We start from the raw sequence: 19,644 nt of genomic DNA on the forward strand, positions 1-19,644 counted from the left end.
TTTTTATTTTGTCGAAATATTGTATTTAAAATAAGAATATTGCAACTTACCGTTTGTTGTGGTATTTCCAGGTGTATTAAAAACTTATATAAACTGTGATCTTATTGAAAAAACAACGATAATATTACTTTTTTTAAAAGTTCTTTAAGCTGTTTTAAAACGCACTTTTCAACCACTATTTTAAATTTAATTTGACGAATTTTTGGGACCAACTTAACTCATGTTTAGTACTTCCATAGTTAACTTGGTTTTTCTTCTATACATTGATAAATATTACCTTAAAGAAAATTAGGTAGATTCCGTGCTACAAGTACTTTGAGAATCTTCCGCAGGTTTGTCCCAATTTACCCCAGAATCCCAATTTACCCCATGTCATGGTATTAACGTTCTAACAGTTTTGCCGAGTTTTGCGCATAGACCTTTAAAGCAGTTTTGTTAAAGGCTTATTACATTTGGCTGAATTTAGTCAACTGAATTCAGAAGCAAATTTAGAAGCTTCTGATTACACTGTTCTAAATTCGGTTACTGAATCAATTGTCAGTTTAAACGCGACGGAGTAAGATGTGTCGTGTGCGTAACAGGATGGCCCCAGTATTGTCTAGACAACAACAATTTTTTTGTTTTTTGTTTTATTTTCTCAAAAAAAGAAAAAACAAGAATATCGGTGAAGAAATATTTATTGCTGTGCCGAATGTTAGCAAATATTATGAGTGATTTAGAACCAGCAGACTTCAGAAATTATCTATAAATAGATTCGATCTCGTTTGACCTAATATTAAGCCTTGTGACACCGTTTATTCAACAGCAGGATACTATCCTACGATAGTCTATTACCTATATATCTATTATATAATTATTGTCATATGTTATAATCTGGCACATTAAATAAAGGCGACCGAAATTAATACTTTTTATTCGGAAGCAAAAAACAAATTAAAATTACCTTACGCATGGAGAGCTATGGGACGACTGAAACCATTAAGTAAATAAATGCGATTACACCTACCTTAATGCGTTTCTAATTAGGCTTCTAAATGATTTAGTCAGTCAGAAACCATCCTTGCTACTGAAATCAGTAGACTAACTTACTTAATGCTTTTACACTTCACTGAATTCAGTCGACTAAACTCAGCCAAGTGTAATAAGCCTTTTAGTTTAAAAGTCATTATCATACTTTAGTGGTCTAAGTAGACCATCAGTGAAGTAGACCCACTGAAGTAGACCAGGTACCTTTATGACAACTGACAATTTATCTTTCACAATTCAAAATAAAACAAATGCAAATTCAAAAACAAATGCAAAATAAGTTCTTATTAGGCGGTAGTAAGTAGAGAGAAGTTTCACTTAAAAGAAAGGTTATAATTTAATATAAGAAAATCCCTAATTTTCAATAACAAATATATCCACCAAATGAGCAACAAATATTAGGTAATCCAACAAATGTTCCGCATGGCATATGGCACCAATTACAAATCCAAAATTTCTAACTTTACAAATATTATGATATTAGATTTGGGGTTAATCGGCAGAGATTACTGCTTCAAATAGGTTTGAGAAAAAGCTCTGGAAAGCTCTATTTTCACTGTTTTACTCTTTGTAGCCGTCGTGAAGACTAAAATGACCACTACTACATTTAAGTAGAAATACTTCAACCTGTTTGGAAGAAGTCGAAAAGAAAAGGAGAGAATTGAAAAATTTTCATTATCTCTTTTCTTTTTTTACTTCTTCCAAATAAGTTGAAGTTTTTCTACATAAATGTGTTAGTGGCCTTTTTATTCGCCATAATGTCGCCACGGTGTATGAAATCTCATTATTTTATTAAATATGAAATGAAAATTTAATTTTGTAGTAAGGAAAATATATTTAATTAGACAACAAATTTGGAAATTTTAACAGTGCGGTAGATATTCTTTCTGATTGCGTAACATCCTCTTGAAGCACTGGTCATTTGCCTGAAATCGTTATTGGTTGTTTTGTTTGAGGAATATCTGATGATAGCTTCTATAAATGCGGGCTTTACGATCGAGATGCACTTTTACTTAGTATTATCTCTCTCCTGTGCTGATTTTGATTCTTGTTTTTGACTAGAAGCGACCGGTGTAGGGTGGCTTTAGCAATGGTTTTACAGAGTCATCTTATAAAAAAACTTGAAAGGTATTGAATGAATCTTTGGACAAAAAAAATCGTCGTTTTGTGTGGTGGGAAGCTGGATTTATTTTAGTCATATTTGATTAAAAAGGCCACTAGGTACCATATCTAGGTAGTGAACTTTTTAGTTGCTACGCATTAGCAAGATGAATGAAGTATCGTTACTAGGTCACAAAAGTAAAAAAAGAAAGTCAATAATTTTTTTAGCGTTTCAGGCTTAGAACTTAGAACCGTGTTATGTTTGTTGTTCTTATTGGCGGTTCTATTTGAAGAGATTGGGTTCTGGAGGTGAGAAGCTATTTAAAAACACTTTGCTTCATGGTTAATATATATTGCAAACACATTGTACTTACACTATTAAACCATTACAATATTTTATTTTTATAAAATCCTAAGATGCTGCTCTGTCTGTGTCTAGATAAGAAGTCTTTGTCTTCACCTCAAATATATTAAGTGTATAATCTATGGTCTTCACTGAAGAGAAGACAATCATCTGTTTTAAATATTTAAATAAGCATTCCATTAAACGAAAACTGTAATCTTACATGTGTCAACTAGTGTCAAGTGTTGCCTGCCATTACTTACATATTCAAATTCCAACAGTTATTATACGAAATGTGTAGGTATACCATAGGGTATTTTTCAGGCCTTCGTTGTTTCTAATGAGAAATAATCTTAGTGGCTACGTTAAATATTTTCCTAATTCTAAATATCACGATATTTTTATCACAGCTCACAAGCCGTAACTAATCACAGATGATACACCATGTGTCACATAGCTACTCTCAATTTGAAACTAATCTGTGAAGTACACATTGTGCCATAGACTATACACTTCATATATTTGAGACATTGTGCTTTGTGCTTAAGTGTATAATCTATGCTTTGTGCGACAAGATGGGTAAGTTTCATAATTTTTTAAATAGAACTTAATTAAACATTTATTAAATTTTGATTGCGTCGACTTCATAAACACTGATGCTCGAGCCTACTTAGAATTAGAATGCTAAAATCAATATGTTGGGTTCATACAATAAAATTCAATTTTGTTTATGTTTTGCTTGCTCGTTTTTCACAGAAGATCGAGGTCCAGCTAAGAGAAAAGTAAAACCAGTAGAGCCTCAATCGTTGCTAGATTTTGACCTCGAAGAAGGCGAAAGCTCAGATGATTCTGACTTTCGTATTGAAGATCATCCAGAAGAGAGTGATGATTATTCCATCAATAGTGATGATGACGATAAAAGTAAGTGGCTTTGAAAGTATTTTTTATAAATTAATCAAAACGCCTCCTTTAATTTGTTCTTCTTGTTCAACCTTAGTCTCCAAATGGGGAGTAGGATCTTATTTAATGGATAAATATGTCATTTCGGATCCTTTCGTGCCGTTCATGGTGCTTTTAGGCATTCTAAGCACTGGTCGCCGTTCACGTCGAACCCGTCGTATGCGATGAAGAGTTCCTTGTGAAAATGAACCCACAGACAGCCCATTGAGTTTCTCACCAGATCTTCTCAATGGGCCGCAATTCCCATCTGGTGGAATATTTAGCAAAGCACTGCTTTTGTTAGCACAGATGTTAGTAAAGTCTCCCAGGCTGAGGCCTGTGAGCTTGCTACATGTTCAGTGAAGCTAGCATCTTGAAGTTGCTAGTTATAGGTAGGCAAAAAAAGAATGTCTAAACACATTATTTTATTTACTCCCCTTGGATTGTATAGAGTATGAAAAGAATGCTTCTGAAGAGGAAACTGGATCAGATGATGATGACTTCAAAGGGTCTAGCAACAAGATTGGAGAAGAAGCTTCAGCTATAGATGTTCTTGAGAAAGCTAAAAAGCATGAGTTTAAGGTAATTAGTATGTTATAATATATAATGTAAAAAAAACTGTTATTGAATTCAAAATTTTAAAATTCTGGCTATAAAAGAGTTGATCATGCGTGGTAGAAGATATCCAGAGAATATATATATCTATGGTCAGATGAAATTAAAATAAAACTTTATGATAAAAAATATAAATTATTAGTATTATAGTTAAATTTTAAGGATTAATTAACTTACAGTTTTAGCTTTTAAGACTTACAATCTTTTTTTAGAGCCAGACAGCAAAACATAATGATTCACATAATTATGTTTTAGATTTTAAAAAATCGTACTATATTTTTTCTGTAAAGTATTATTAAATTTTCGTTGTATATGAATACCTTACCAATATGTTGCTATGTAGTTTCCAGGTGAACTAGCTAATCTCTTGATTTGTGCTGGGTGCCTAGGCTCTCGAAGTGATGACTTCAATGAAATTGTTGAATGTGATGGTTGTGGTGTTACTGTTCATGAGGGTAAATAATTTAGTTATTTTTGCACACATATAAACTTATCAAATAATTCTATACTAAATATGAACAAAAAAGTGAAAATTATTCTATTGATTCATTCTACAGCCACCAGCAGGTCTAGTATAATTAATATATAAAAAGAGCATTATTGCTTCTATTATAAATTGATTCCAATACGGCTAACTTTTATGACAATGGATAAAATTATAAATTCAGACTGTATTTATAAACCTGTAGTCTTCAATGGCTCATGCTTCAATTTTTGAAATTACAGGTCATTGATTATAATTGAAAGTTAACTTAATCTACATACATTTTTTTAAAGTATTCTAAATCAATTTTGGTTATTAATACATTTCAGGCTGTTATGGTGTTTCTGATGTGACTAGTGAATCAAGTACAGTTAGTTCAGCATCTACTGAACCATGGTTTTGTGAAGCTTGTAAGGCTGGTGTCACCGATCCCAACTGTGAATTATGCCCTAACAAAGGTACAAAATTTTAATTGTTTGCTGATAGAAACAAAGTTTCGAAACTTAGCTTGTGAGTGATGATTATTCTGTTAAATTTTTGATTGAATTAGATTTATTCTTGAGACCACTGAATAGTAATTAAAAAAAAGAATTTTGTACATGTTGCTGGACTTATTTCATTTCATCTCGTAAAGTAAATAGATAAATAATAAATAAAACAACAGGTGGGATTTTCAAGGAGACTGAAGTGGGTGCTTGGGTGCATTTGGTTTGTGCACTCTACGTCCCTGGGGTTGCATTTTCAGAGGTAAGTTGTAAATAAATATTTACCATAGTGATATAATAGGATTTAAAAAAAATCTTTACTAATAAAATTTAAATGTTCCAGCTAGTAAATTAAATTCCAAATAACCTTAGAAAAGTGAGATTATGTTTTTTATTTCAGGTAGAACGTTTATCAGGTGTGACTCTTTTCGAAATGGCTTATTCTCGTTGGGGAGCACGTTCTTGCGCACTATGTGAAGATGTGACTCTGGCACGTACAGGAGTGTGTGTGGGATGCGATGCTGGCTTGTGTAAAACATTCTTCCATGTAACTTGGTAAATTAATTTAACTTTAATTATTACTTGTAACATTACAATGAGTAAAGAGCTTGCAAGATCATTATAATCTTATAAATTTATATATATTTTTGATAAGCATAATTCGCCCATTCCCCTGGTTATAATATAATCAGACATATTTAAATTTAAATATTTGACTATAGTGAGGTCAATTTGGCGCTGATAGTGAAAATATCTGAAAACCTTTCGCTGTACTTATGTTGGAACAAAGATGAGATGGGGATTTTGGAATCTGGTAGTGAAAATATAGCAATATTGTCTTTCTATTGCTAGTCGAAAATGAGGAGTTCTTAGATGCACACAAAGGCAATAACAATAAAAAATGGCTTATGAAGTAGACAGGATCTGAGTGATGGAATTATATACACTTAGGCTGGTTTTAGTGTCACGCGGACCGTCAGTACGGATCGCTCCGCACAGACCGATCTGTATTAATCCTAGGGAGCGTTTTAGAGTAATGCGGACGGGTCCGTAAGGACGAACGTCCGCGCGGACAGCTCCGCAGCCGTCCGCATGACGCGTCCCTGCCGCGGAGCTAACCGCGCGGACCGCTGCTCGCGCGCCTCTCCTTGCATTGAGCGTTTTAGTATCGTCCGGAGCGCACGCATCAGCGCAGTACAATTAAGGCAATATGTCGTTGATCCATGAAATTCGTTTGAGGAAATGTTTGTGAGATGCCTCTGACGCGCAGTACAAAAACCAGACAGACCAGTTTATTTCTTGTCTTTGACAGCAGTTCGTCAAAAATTCTGGTCGACATACGAAAGTAGTTAAAGAATTTTGTTTCGTCAGCCCTCGAATTGCCGTATAATGTAACCAATTCTTCCGCGTCGGCTCTCTGCTCTATTAAAGGGTGAACATGCAGTTTCCTTTTTCGCTTTTTTTTTTTTCTTGTGTAATATAGGACAATAAGTAATATCACTCGCCACGTTGGATGCATTGCGCGCGTCTGTACACCGCGACGCTGCTCAGGCTGTCAGGATGATACTAAAACGCCATATGCGGACGGTAAGCGCGGATCACGTACGCGCGGAGCGATCCGTACTGACGATCCGCGTGACACTAAAACCAGCCTTAGAGGTCTAGGTGTCCGCTCACTACTTGGTTAATGGTTACTTAAAGTGTATAATTTAGTGTTACTTACATATTAAACCACAGTGGTCAGCGGGAAGGTCTTTTAGCTGAGGCACACACAGAAGAAGTAGAGCAAGCTGATCCATTTTACGCTCACTGTAGACTGCACTCTGACAAAACACTAGTTAAAAAACGGAAAAGAAACTGGCTAGCTTTGCAGCTGAGAACTGAAAAAAGGTATTAATATATTAAATTATCTTATTCAGGTTTAAAAGAATTTGCAAATTTAAGATTCGGAATCACTGATTTTATTTGTATAATTTGAGTGAGGTTTCAAATATAATTTATAAGCGTTTTGTGGTGCTTCACATACTCACAAAATTGGGTCTCATTTTGGAGGTCATTAATACAAGTGACAATATAATTTCAATATTATAATATTCTCTTCAGTTGTTAAACTGAAAATTAAATATTTAGTAACATAGCTATTGTTTGAAATTGTTTGTGCCTAATATTTAAGGAGTGCATTATTAATGGTAGTTTTTGTCTGCATTGATAATATAAGGACTACTTCATCTACAATATAATATAATAATGAGACAAATAAGTATTTATTAGACTATAATCTGTGAATCGGAAAATATAAATAAATATCTAATATGTATAAATATGTATAAACTTAACCTTAAAAATCTCACTTAGAATTTCAATACAAAATTAGCACCAACTTAAACTTTTTTTTCTTCTTTTTTTTATTGTATTGTTTGTCTAACCTGTCTGGATAGACGAGCTCGCGGCCCACCTGGTGCTAAGTGGTTACCGGAGTCAAGGCATCACCAACGTAGATGCCGTGCCGCCACATCCTTTGAATGTATTGTTAGTAAGTCCATTAATTATGTTACTGTTTTATGGGTATAACATTTCTGTTATAGAAAATTGGAGTTAAAAGAAAATTTGAGTACTGACGAGAAACTTCGAATTCAGCGGAAACTAGTGAAGTACAGGAAAAAGTACTTACAACAGAAAAATAATAGAAATCCTCCATGGGGTAGGTTTATGTTTTTCCAGTTTATTGTTGACATTATTGCGATAATTTGGTACTTATCTTACAAAATATAATTATGTAATTTCAACAGTTCCAACACAAAAGATGGCCAGGATGCTTTACAGCAGTGCTTCTGCAATACGGAAGTTTCAAAGGAAAGCAGAATGTATGGGGATAGATACACATGCGTTGGAGTTCCAAGACGCACAGGTTTATACACCATAATTTTGTTTAAACTTAGTTGATAATAGTTACTTAATAAGAACAACCAATGTTATAAAGTTTAATTTATCGCATCACATATTGTATTTCAAATAATTACACTATAGAACATTTTTTCTTTCATCAATGCTGTAGTTCATCAGTTTTGCTTACATTTTTTCTTGGTGCAGAAGACAAGCTTACCTTACTCCCATGGTTAATCAGTTATAAGGGTCAACAGACAACTTTAACAACCCCGTCCAAATTGACATAAATGAGTCGTAACAGGTTACACTGACTTTAGAAGTAGATTAATTTAGTGCATCGCTGTAAAAATAGTCAGGACGTTGGTAGTCACAAGTTTGTGATATTTTATTGATAGTTTGACTTTAAGTATTTTATTGACAGATGGCAGCACTGAAAGATGTTTCTCGCCGATGGCACGTCCCACCGGCTTTCTCCGTCGAATTCGTCGGCTACTACTTGGATAGAAATAACCGAGCGACAACCCTGAGAGAGTCTCTTGAAAGATTAACGAAAGATAATGAGAGGTTGCTCGCTGGCGATGACAAGTTAAGAGCTGAATATGATGAAGTGAGTACTGTGAACCTAAATTGTAGCTGCCTGTTCTTACACGTTAACGAATTTTATTCTTTTAACTGAACTCGTTAACATATTATGTTATAAATCTCGCATCTTTAGAATTGAAGTGGCTTAATCCAAAATTCTTGTTTTTTGGTGAACACTTATTACTGGTGGTAGGACCTGTTGTGAGTCCGCGCGGGTGGGTACCACCACCCTGCCTATTTTTGCCGTGAAGCAGTAATGCGTTTCGGTTTGAAGGGTGGGGTAGCCGTTGTAACTATACTTGAGACCTTAGAACTTATATCTCAAGATGGGTGGCGCATTTACGTTGTGGATGTCTATGGGCTCCAGTAACTACTTAACACCAAGTGGGCTGTGAGCTCGTCCACCCATCTAAGCAATAAAAAAAAAACACTAAAAATGTCATTATAAAAGTTGTAGTTTATCAGTTTCGATTTTAATACTTAAAACCCATACAGTAAAATTTAAAGCATGCGCTTGATTTGAAAGAGACGTTAAGTGTACTTTGCCCTTTTCTAGACTAAAATTAAAATTTAATTTTTAATTTAAAAAAATTAATTGTAAATTGAGAGAATACTTTCTATAAGTCTTTTAAAGTGTAAAATTCATTTTCTTTAAAAATTTTGTTAAGCCATTTCAATTCTAAAGTTGTGATATTATAAAACTAATTAGCAAGAACATTAATAGTGTAAAATCGAATAATAAAATCAATATTACATATATTATAACAGGCATCCAAAGAGAACACGGAAGCGCTTGCCGAGTTGGCTTCGACCAGACAAGCATTGCAAAAGATATACGCGGCTATAATCGCGATATGTCCAAAGAAAACCGCGCCCTCAATACTGGAGGACAAGCCACTGCTGCCTCCCGAACTACCACGATCCACGCCTAAAGTCACACCGCAACACTTGCAGAGACGGTATGTTAAATATTACTTAAACCAAGAAAGGTTTCTAAAGAAAATAAATTATAAAAATATCTATCGTATTACTACGATAAAATTAATGTTAATTTACGACAGTTTTAATTAATGTATGAAAAATGAAATTTTTAGTATAGTTTCTAATTGCTGTATCGATACATGCCGGCTGAATGTTTTCAATGAGTATAATTAAAATTCCGTTAAATCGAATAGCAGACATAAGTGACTGGGTGCTACGTTGATTGAGTTAATCATCAATTATTATTGTTAATCCCTCATTGAAATGAAAGTACTTTTTAAATTATTCTTAGAGCTCCTCTAATATAGTCGCCATGTGTCGCACGAATGTTGCTTTCTGTTTAGTCACTCGAATCACTCATCAACAAGATGATGGACAAGAAAACGAAAGATAAATAATATCTCAGTCATCTATAATAATTCAAAATCATCCAATTTGTAAAAGTACCAGCCTAGTAGAAATACTAACTGGTAAAATAATTTAAAACAAGTGTGATTGAAAAATAATTACAAAATACCACCTGCTTATTTAGAATTATGCTTAAGTGATATGGGCACCAGAATGAAAATAAAGTGGTTAAAAAATTGACTAATGAATATGAGGTCGCTCGACATTACGACTTATATTAAGGCGCCTTTGGGGGGGAGGGGTTTAGCATTGACAGATAATAATAAAATCTGTAAAAAGAGACTAATCCAAATAAAATATTAATTTTTGTTAGGATGGTTCAGACAAAATGTTTGCTGTCTCACATTTCCTTGTTTGACATTCTTAACAGCACAAAAAATTAAAATTGACAAATTAATCTTTTTATTTGAAATGTAAGCTAAGTAAGCTTAAGGCTTTGTCTGAATGTGAATTGAAACAAGTTCCACATTCACTCTCTCGTCCTTAATGTAAAGTTTATAATTGCAAATCATGCGTCTGCGCATGGTTTTAATAATAAATATTTGCATTGAAATAATCTTAATTAACTACTAAAAATTAATTATTAACCTTTAAAAAGAGCAACGTAACAAATTGTAAATGGGCAATTAGGTTATTTCACGATGACAAAATTCTTAGAAATAAAATCGCAAGAAAGCTTAGCTTCAATGTTCAATTAATTTTCAAAGTTTCATGGTTGAAATGGTACGGTAGTTAAAAACGCTCTGTACATCTCGTAGTAATTGCAAAAGCGCTGTACATCGCGTAGTAATTGCAAAAACACTGTACATTGCGTAGTAATTGCAATTACGGTTGCTATGTTGAATGTCTAACAACGAATTGAAATTGTAGGGTGTAGAAGAGTGGTACACTGTAATTGATGTATTGTGTAGAGGGTCGGCTACCAGGTCGATGTCTGTGCCGACTGCGGCCGCACTTAAGATGGGGGTTGGTTTTCCTCTTAGCGACAACCTGGACGCTCGCCATGGAAAAGTCTTGTCTACTTCGGTCGAAGGCAAGTATCAAGTGATCATTACTATAGTTTTTTTCTTTGACACTTGTCTTAAAAACACACTTCTAATATAATATTATATAATAATTTTCTAATTTTATTCAAAATGCTCAATAAAACGTAATTTCGACAGACACAACATAAAATATTAATTAAAACGAAGATTCTTCCAAAATCGTCAAAAGCTTACCATCAATACTTTAGTTATAATTTAATCGTTTGTCGTTGTCTATTCACATAAATTATGTTAAAACTTTTTTAGCTATTCGTTTACGGCTATTTTTCGACCTTTGAGCTTACCTTGGTTACTGTTATTTTATGTCATTTGATATTCGCAAAAATAACTTGCAGGAAAATTTCGGAAATTTTCGGTTGATATTTAAATGTACTTATTAAAAAAACGAGAGCCATCAATTTTTTAAATATTAAAAGTTGACGAAACACTAATTTTTTTCACACGTTCTCCCCCCAAACAGTTTCAGGAGAGGCATAATATTAAGTAGTAAACTATAAATGGTTATGTTTTTTTTTTGTGTTGTTCAGCGTCGTTGTGCGGCGCGTGTGCGGTGTGCGGCGGCCGCAGCGAGCGACCCCTGATGGCGGCGTGCGACACGTGCCGCCGGCACTACCATCTGCACTGTCTGCGGCCCCCGCTCACTCGCCCGCCCAAGAAGAGCAAACTGTACGGATGGTGAGTTGAGACACTACGACAACTTACAATACGATCAAACATATCGACGCTTGAAAAGCAAACGTGACTAAAGCCTTGTTCGGACTAGGCGAGTATTTTAGTCGAGTACCGAGTAATTTAGTGGCTAAACTACTCGCTACTGCACAGAAATCCATCACATTACGGTCCAGTAGAGTACACAAGTAAGTGGTGTTTTGCAAGATGAACAGGCTGCAACGCAATAGAGTGAATAAACTGATTAAGCTAATCGTAATGGCTGTTTTAGAAGAGGTGGATGACGAAATTTCTGTGATTAAGAAAAATAAGTTATGGGTACGAAAATGGATCGATAGAAGAGATAAACTAGGAGCTACTAAATGTTTTCTGAAGAAATTGGCATTGGAAGAGATCCCAAAGAATACTTCAATAGTTTGAGAATGTCTGAAAGTTGTGTGAATTTTCTGTTAACGAAAATACACTCTCAAATTCAGCGCAAAGATACCCATTTGAGAAATGCCACTAATGAACTCGACTAATCAACAGGTTCGGACTTGTTTAGTCAGTGAGCCAGTGAGCAAGGACGCGTGGTGGGAGGCGCTACTCGCCCGAAAAAATAGAACAAAATGGATTGACTTGACTAAATTATTTACTAACCTACTCGACTAAATTTTTGGTGCTCAGACACATTTAGCTACTAAATTAATCGGTACTCGACTAAAATACTCGCCTCGTCCGAACAAGGCTTAAGCGACAATGCGTGAACTTTACAGTAGACTAATTTAAAATTGAAATACCTGAAAAAATAATATAATTTTTTTTTCATAAAATTGACATCGTTTCGCAGGCAATGTTCGGAGTGTGATAAAACATCCGATTCCGAACCGGAGGTGTTAGAAAAGAAAGGTCCTCGTCGTTCCCGAATACGGTACAGTAAAGACGGAGCCATCATCGCCGACCCGCAGAGTCCCGGCACGGCACCGCCGTCTCCGCCGTCCAAGTCCTCGGAACAATCCCACAGACAGGAAAAGCACGCGAAAAGCGCTGTCACAGAAAATTTATCACCAATCAAAGTTACGATAAAACCGTTCGAGTTTAGCGATGGTAATGAAACTGCCGAAATCAAGTTGAAGAAGGACAAAAAGATCAAGAAGTCCAAGCTAAAAGAATACGGGTCGACTTCGGCCGGTGAAGATTCTATCCCGAAGAAATTACACAAAAGAAGCTTCACTTCACCAGCCCTGACGAATACCCCGTTGATGTCGATTACACCTATTGTGGCTGACAGCCCTAACGATTCTCATAACGAAAATTCGAATGCGTCTAACAACGTCGGATCTACGAAAGAGTTTGTGTCACAAAATATATCATTCTCATCGCTCCTTCACGATATAAAGGACAAAGAGAGAGATAGTAAGAGCATTGAGACGTCGATAGAAAATACATTGGCCAATTTATCATCCGATATCGCTACGTACAAGGCGAACCGGAAACGAAGAAAGGAAAAACATAGGTCACGTTATTCGCCGGATTTGTTAAGGTCACCTTCGAAGTCACATAAACATAAAAGGAAGAAGAAAACTCAAGATATGGAGAATCCAGAAATGCCGCATCCTAGGATTACCATCAAGGTAACATTTTAATTAGTTTAGGTGATTTTCTCTTCAATAGATAAGGTGAATTTCTCGAGGTGTATGTACTAAGATGAGATTTTGTATATTATTATAATTTTTTTTTCAAAATTTTTTTTATTGCTTAGATTTGCGGACTAGCTCACGGCCCACCTGGTGTTAAGTGGTTACTGGAGTCCATGGACATCTACAACGTAAATGCCGCCACCCGCCTTGGGATGAGTTCTATGTTCTCAGTATAGTTACAATGGCTTCCCCATCCTTCAAACCGAAACGCATTACTGCTTCACGGCAGAAATAGGCAGGGCGGTGGTAGCTACCCGCGCGGACTCACCACAAGTCACAACAAGACATGTCTTACCACAAGTAAAAATCTCTAAATGCGTTTGTATAAAGTCGAGTGAACACCTAATTTAATGGAATCTCTCGCGTGGGTTCTCCCGTTCACACAGTTGGTGAAGTTTGGCCAAACACCGCAGAGGAAGTTTCCAGTGCATTGCCATCAACACGTGACAAGGCGCTCAAGTAGTTGGGTGTATTTCACATATAGCAACAGTTTCAGTATAAATTTAACGTAACATGTAAATACGATATTTCGTAGATAAAGCCGATACCAAAACCGGACGGATCTCTGGACACGCAGATGTTCTACGTTCCCACTGACAGCAACGACGGCCCCCCGCCTGCGGTCATGAAGAAACTCTCGAAGGTATTTAATACATTCGTTAATTTATTTCTACATACAGTCAAAACCGTTTACTGCGACATCGTTTAGAACAACATGCCGGTTATAATAACCTAGAACAAAGGTCCCGGCTGAATGCTATATGACCGCCTTATTAAAAACATTGCTAATAACGACATACCTCATAAAACGACCACATTTAACTAATATTTCGGAGAATTAGATCTGTTAGAACGACCGGCTAAGCTGTATTATAAACAATTTGAATAGGCATCCACATTTGTTTTCAATGGTTATTAAAATCAGGAAAGAAAACAATACGATTTAGTTTAGTGTAGGGTCTTTTCTATTTCTTAGAAACAAAACACATGCATGCGGTAGAGTAAAAGCCCGCTTCTTCATATCTCTTCAGTTAGTTTGTTACTTATCTATACACAAGACGCACCAAAACTTTGTGGAGTTATTCGTGAAACTTTCAAAATGTCGCAAAGAAATAGAAAACAAATTAATATTGAAGAAAAATCGCGTATTATGTAAATATATTTTTCCAATAATTCCCTATCGATTTGTTTGTACTTGCACCATACACATTAAACATCACCGGTTGTTACGACTATCGGTTTTTACGACTGAATATGAGCAGTCCCTTTGATGTCGTTATAACAGATTTTGACTGTATAATGATGTATTAAAGTTCGACTAAACGAAACGCTTATATGAAATGCCCTTACGATTTCCCAGCATGATAGTACACACACATATGCATTCAACATGCATTGTTTTTATTAACAACTTTAAATTTTATCTCGACTAATTTACGCGAGTAGATTCTCTCGAATAGACGTTTCTGTGAATGTCGTTTAAGGATTCAGTCCAAATTCGCCTTTTACGTGAGACAAGATAACAGTAGTCGAGAAAATATCTCTGATATTCTCGCGTACGAGATTCGAGATATTCGAGATATTGTCGATCGACCCTAACGCGTTACATTAATAGCTTAATCGTCCCTTCCATTAACCATACAGCACGCGGAACAAGAGGTAACAAAGCCACCAGAGGAGGCACCAGTACCGTCGGTGGTGGATGATACCAACGAGACTCCGTTGCCTGTAAGTAAAAAAAACAAACAAAAACAATTGTTGAATAATATTAAAAAATAATAATATTAACCTATATTAATATATAACTATACTATACTGAGACTAAGTAACTAAGTAACTATACTGAGACCTTATGAATACTAATGAGAACTTATCTCAAGGTGGGTGGCGCATTTACGATGTAGATCTCTATGGGCTCCAGTAATCACTTAACACCAGGTGGGCTGTGAGCTCGTCCACCCATCTAAGCAATAAAAAATATTAATTATGAAGTATATTAAAAAAAAAACAAAATAAATATCTCTATCGGAATTTTTGATGATGTCTTTCATTTAGCTTAATAAATAAATGATTATAGATTTTTTAATGAAGTAAGATAGAGTCAAGTTTTTAGTCCATTTTTTATGTTATATTTAAGTAAAACAATAATAATCGAATAACAAAAATGTAATTCGTACATTAATTCTTCTGAACAAGCCCCCGACAACTCAGGAGGAAAATGGAACCGAAACGAAATGTACCAAACCCAAGGTATTATGTAGATTGATATGTTTTAAAATTTATGTTTTGTAATTTATAAATTTGCAGCGCTATTAGTGGACGGCTTTTAAGCGCTATTACTTCCGCAGAGCCATTATGTTCTGCGGCATAATGAAATTCAAACTTTGATCTCATGTCTTCAGATGCATCTAGTAATATTTGTCCTTTATTTGCCGATCTGTTTTAAATAAACAAATGTTTTTTAAATAGTATTGCAGTAATATCATGTAGAAATCCAAGAGAGTGCGAATCAAACTAATGCGTAGTTTTTTTTTTGTTACTATGTTACATGTTCGTCCGTCATACAGTTCAACGTTTTTTGATTTTTTTATTACACACGTTCTCATACCGTTCATTCATTCAATCGTTCTAGTTCATTCGTCTGCCAATCACAAATATCTTCAATCACTCATGCACTGCTTTCGGATACATCTTGCATATTCGGATTCTATCATTAGGATACACTAAAAATCTCACAATAATTTTTGCAGTTGCCTATTCGCTGGCTGGGTAACAATGCGTTTGAGACTTCAACCTCATGGCTCAAGGTCGGTGGCGGCAGTCAGACGTAATGCCTATAATCTCCGGTGGCCAATTAACAAAGAAGGACCGTGAGGTCATCCACTCGTCTAGTGCAAATAATGATAAATATTGTTTCAAAATGATCCACAAAAACATACGCGATCGATAACCGGGCTAGTCTAGTCTGGTCGGTAGATAATGTTTTATTGCGTGTTCAATAATGAAACTTTTAAGAGATAAAGTAATATATGGTGGTTACACAAAACTAAGCTTTACGTATACCTACATCCTTTGCTTTAACTTAGTTTAATTAGTTACATTAATAACGTGATGTTGGATTATAAGATGTTGAGACTACAGAGGAGGTTTTGAGCTTGAATATAATTATTTGAGGTGGATTCAAACGGCTTAAACGGCTACGAGATTGCGCAGACTACAAAACTAATGCTGATGCATTGCTCCTTTATCGAAATAGACAATTTCATCAACTAGTAATCAAGGCGAAATAGTATTTATATGGATGAGACGACACGGATTTTGTAGTAGTCGTCAACCCGAACAGAACGATAAGGTCGGATCTGTTTTCTTATCGTTCTCTTCTCCATCGCTCCCTCATTGCTGAGGATCGTGACTCCGTTTTAGCTTGTCGACTGTCAGCCTCCATCGGTTCCGGTCAGTTGCCTGGTGTAGTGCAGCGCTAAGTGGTCCGCTGGTTTGCTCGGAGATCTGGTCGGACCAACGTTTGGGGCTCCGGCCTCTAGGACGTTTTCCTTCTACTTTCCCAGTGACCATCAGACGTTCCAAGTTGTCTACACCTCTGCGGGCAACGTGGCCAAAGTAGCGCATTATGCGTTGCAGACAGGTGGCAGACAGGCGTTGAGCGTTCTCCATTTTAAGCTGATGTAGGACCGAGATGTTCGTGCGGTGGGCTGTCCATGGAATCCTTAATAGGCGGCGCTAGCACCACATTTCAAAAGCATCAACTCTGTTTCGGTCAGCTGTTTTTATGGTCCATGTTTCTGCTCCATAGAGAGCGATTGGAAAGACCAGTGAGTGTACAAGATGTATTTTGGTCCTATTCGAAATATTACGATCTTTCCAAACTTTGCTCAACTGCGTCATAGCTGTTTTAGCCATTCCAATGTTGGCGTATTTCAGGCTCACAGCTCCCCTTATCCGTGATCACAGAACCAAGGTAGACAAACTGGTCTACGGCCTCGTATTCTGCCAAAAGGTCCGTACGCTGAGTGAATGAGAAACGGTCTACGACTAGCAGCTTGGTCTTGCTTTTGTTAATTGCTAGTCCCATGTTTAGGCTTATAGCCTCTAATCTGTCCAGAAGCTCCTTCATCTCAGATGAAGCAAGAAGTGTGGTATCGTCGGCATATCTCAGGTTCGTTATCTGAACTCCCTCTATTCTAACGCCTCCTTCCCTAATTTCTAAAGTCTGGCGCATTATATATTCCCCATATATATTGAAGAGAATAGGTGAGATAACACATCCTTGCCGGACTCCTTCTTCTTCTTATCGTTAATCGTATAAAAACAAAATCTGTACATATAAATGTGTATCACATTAGAATCGAATATAATTTGAAATTATGAAAGAAAAACTTTCTTTTTGGTATAACATTATTAATGTGTGTAACGCGTTTGTAGCGAGTCCGCGGCGGCAGGAGTAGCCGCGGTCCCACCAGCGCGTCGGACGCGCCGCCTGCCGCGCTCTGTCCCATGACGCACTGCGACGTGTGCCACCAGCCCGGGGACAACACCAACCTTGTTAGGTAACTCGGACCTGCGGTACACAACACATTGATGCCTCAATCCAAACTGTAGAGATTCAGAAACCTGTTCTTATGAAATAACTATGAAGTTAAAAGAGTCATGATAAATTTACTCGCATATTTTTTTTCGATGCAGTGATGTTAAGGAACAAGCGCAAGGCAGGGTCAAATGAAGACAACTTGTGAGGCCCTTATGTACCAGCGGGATACCCTAATACTAATGCAGTAAAACTAAGCATTTATTTTCGTTAGTGTATAAAATCAAACTATTGTTACCCCTATAATAGAAAAATGTGTTGTAATTAAATTACATTTTCGAGTAGTATCTTTTTAGATATTTTAGGTAATAATAATTAACGAACGCATTGAGTCTTGGTTAGTTCTGTAGTAATATTTAAATACTAAAGTTTATATTCGTTTATCTTTTTTTTAATTGCTTTGTAAGAGAGGGTAAACGCGTTTACGGCCTATCGGGTATTAAATGCTTATCGGAGCCCATAGACGTCAGTGAATGCCACTGTCAATCTTGAGACTTGAGGCCTATGTCTCAATTATATAGTGATTACGCAAAATAAAATATTTTGTTTGTTTGATTTTTATTACACAATGCTATTCCTGCATCAACGGTCACTTATTTGTGAACGTGACTCATGTATGTATTTCATTACAAAAATTGGTATATGCGTGTGGGATTTGAACACCGGCCCAGTCGTATCGCTCAACACAAGTATACCGAGCGTTTTATCCTTTAGGCCACACGACGACTTTCAATTTACGAACGCAACCGGATTGACTATGCTAAAACTTAATACGAAATGGTTTTTTTTTTAAATAAATATTATTGTGATTGATGTAATTCTTTAAAAATCGATTCGAATAATTCGAATAATCTTTTTCTGTTGAAGGTGCGACGAGTGTAACAAGCGGTACCACTTTACCTGTCTGGAGCCTCCCCTGAACAAGAATCCTAAGAAACGCGGCTATTCCTGGCACTGCGCTGATTGTGATCCTACGGTTGGTGACAAAATAAGTTATTATATTAAAGTAGGAATTAGGTTGTTGTTGTTGTTGATTTTTACCGGGAAACCATAATGTCATCTAGTTATGTGCGGCAGCTGTTCTAACACAACAGTGTCTATAGCCTTATGTCTCTAGGAAAGGGAAAGCTTATAGGCTTCTTGGAAGTGGTCATGGGTATCTGCTGTGAATCAGTAATGCATCTCATTTTTTAATTAAATACAACTTCTTCAGTTCCCTAAACATGAGTCCCAGGTAACCGAATAAGCAGAGAAATGCTTTTAAGATTAAAAACCTCTATATTTAATGCAAAATAAATTGTATTGTTTCAGGACGTTGAAGAAAACAATTAATATCAAGATCTGGTTTTAATTTTTAAATTAGTGTTTAGTTGAAACGTTACATATAATGTCAGTGATAAGTTACTTAAATTGTGTACTATGACTTAATTAATAGTGGAAATATTCTACGTTAGTCAGTAAATATTACCAGTTTACAATATCATGTAATAAATGACATGTTAAGTGATTTTTTTGTTTCAATGAAATAACCTTATTTTGCCTTCCATTACACTACGTATTTTACTTCATCATCATCAGCCTGTATCTCTCCACTGCTGGATGTAGGCCTCTCCCATAGTCCGCCACAATAAACGATCCTCCGCCTTCCGCATCCAATATTTTCCAGCATATCTCCGCAAGTCATCCGTCCAACGGGCAAGGGGACGCCCAACGCTGCGCTTACCGGTACGCGGTTTCCAGTCCATAACACGTCTGCTCCATCGGCCATCGGTTCTGCGACACGTATGTCCGGCCCAT

At 36.1% G+C, this 19,644-nt stretch overlaps 1 protein-coding gene across 6 annotated transcripts; it reads left to right on the plus strand.

Annotated features, from left to right (window-relative positions):
• Window positions 1-2,968: 2,968 nt before the first annotated feature.
• LOC114243613 (uncharacterized) lies at window positions 2,969-19,354 on the plus strand. 6 transcript variants are annotated; one of them, XM_028175168.2, is made up of 21 exons: window positions 2,969-3,049; window positions 3,227-3,391; window positions 3,861-3,991; window positions 4,368-4,479; window positions 4,838-4,966; window positions 5,173-5,255; window positions 5,394-5,548; window positions 6,731-6,883; window positions 7,579-7,694; window positions 7,783-7,901; window positions 8,301-8,486; window positions 9,230-9,420; window positions 10,762-10,883; window positions 11,424-11,571; window positions 12,395-13,178; window positions 13,780-13,887; window positions 14,889-14,972; window positions 15,441-15,494; window positions 17,685-17,809; window positions 18,715-18,823; window positions 19,159-19,354. In XM_028175168.2, the coding sequence occupies exons 1-21, from the start codon at window positions 3,046-3,048 to the stop codon at window positions 19,177-19,179; spliced, it is 3,099 nt and encodes a 1,032-aa protein (XP_028030969.2). In that variant the 5' UTR covers window positions 2,969-3,045; the 3' UTR covers window positions 19,180-19,354. The 6 variants fall into 6 exon arrangements, with proteins under 6 accessions (XP_028030969.2, XP_028030971.2, XP_028030970.2 ...); XM_028175169.2 differs by having other exon boundaries at window positions 2,972-3,049; window positions 10,777-10,883; XM_028175171.2 differs by having other exon boundaries at window positions 2,972-3,049; window positions 10,834-10,883.
• Window positions 19,355-19,644: the final 290 nt, after the last annotated feature.

Source organism: Bombyx mandarina, chromosome 09 (genome assembly GCF_030267445.1).
Source record: "Bombyx mandarina strain Sakado chromosome 09, ASM3026744v2".
NCBI lineage: Eukaryota > Metazoa > Arthropoda > Insecta > Lepidoptera > Bombycidae > Bombyx > Bombyx mandarina.

Coding starts and splice junctions, on each gene's coding strand:
- LOC114243613 (XM_028175168.2), top strand. Junction 6,884..7,578: donor CAGCTGAGAACTGAAAAAAG/GTATTAATATAT, acceptor TTTCTGTTATAG/AAAATTGGAGTTAAAAGAAA. Junction 7,695..7,782: donor TAATAGAAATCCTCCATGGG/GTAGGTTTATGT, acceptor TAATTTCAACAG/TTCCAACACAAAAGATGGCC.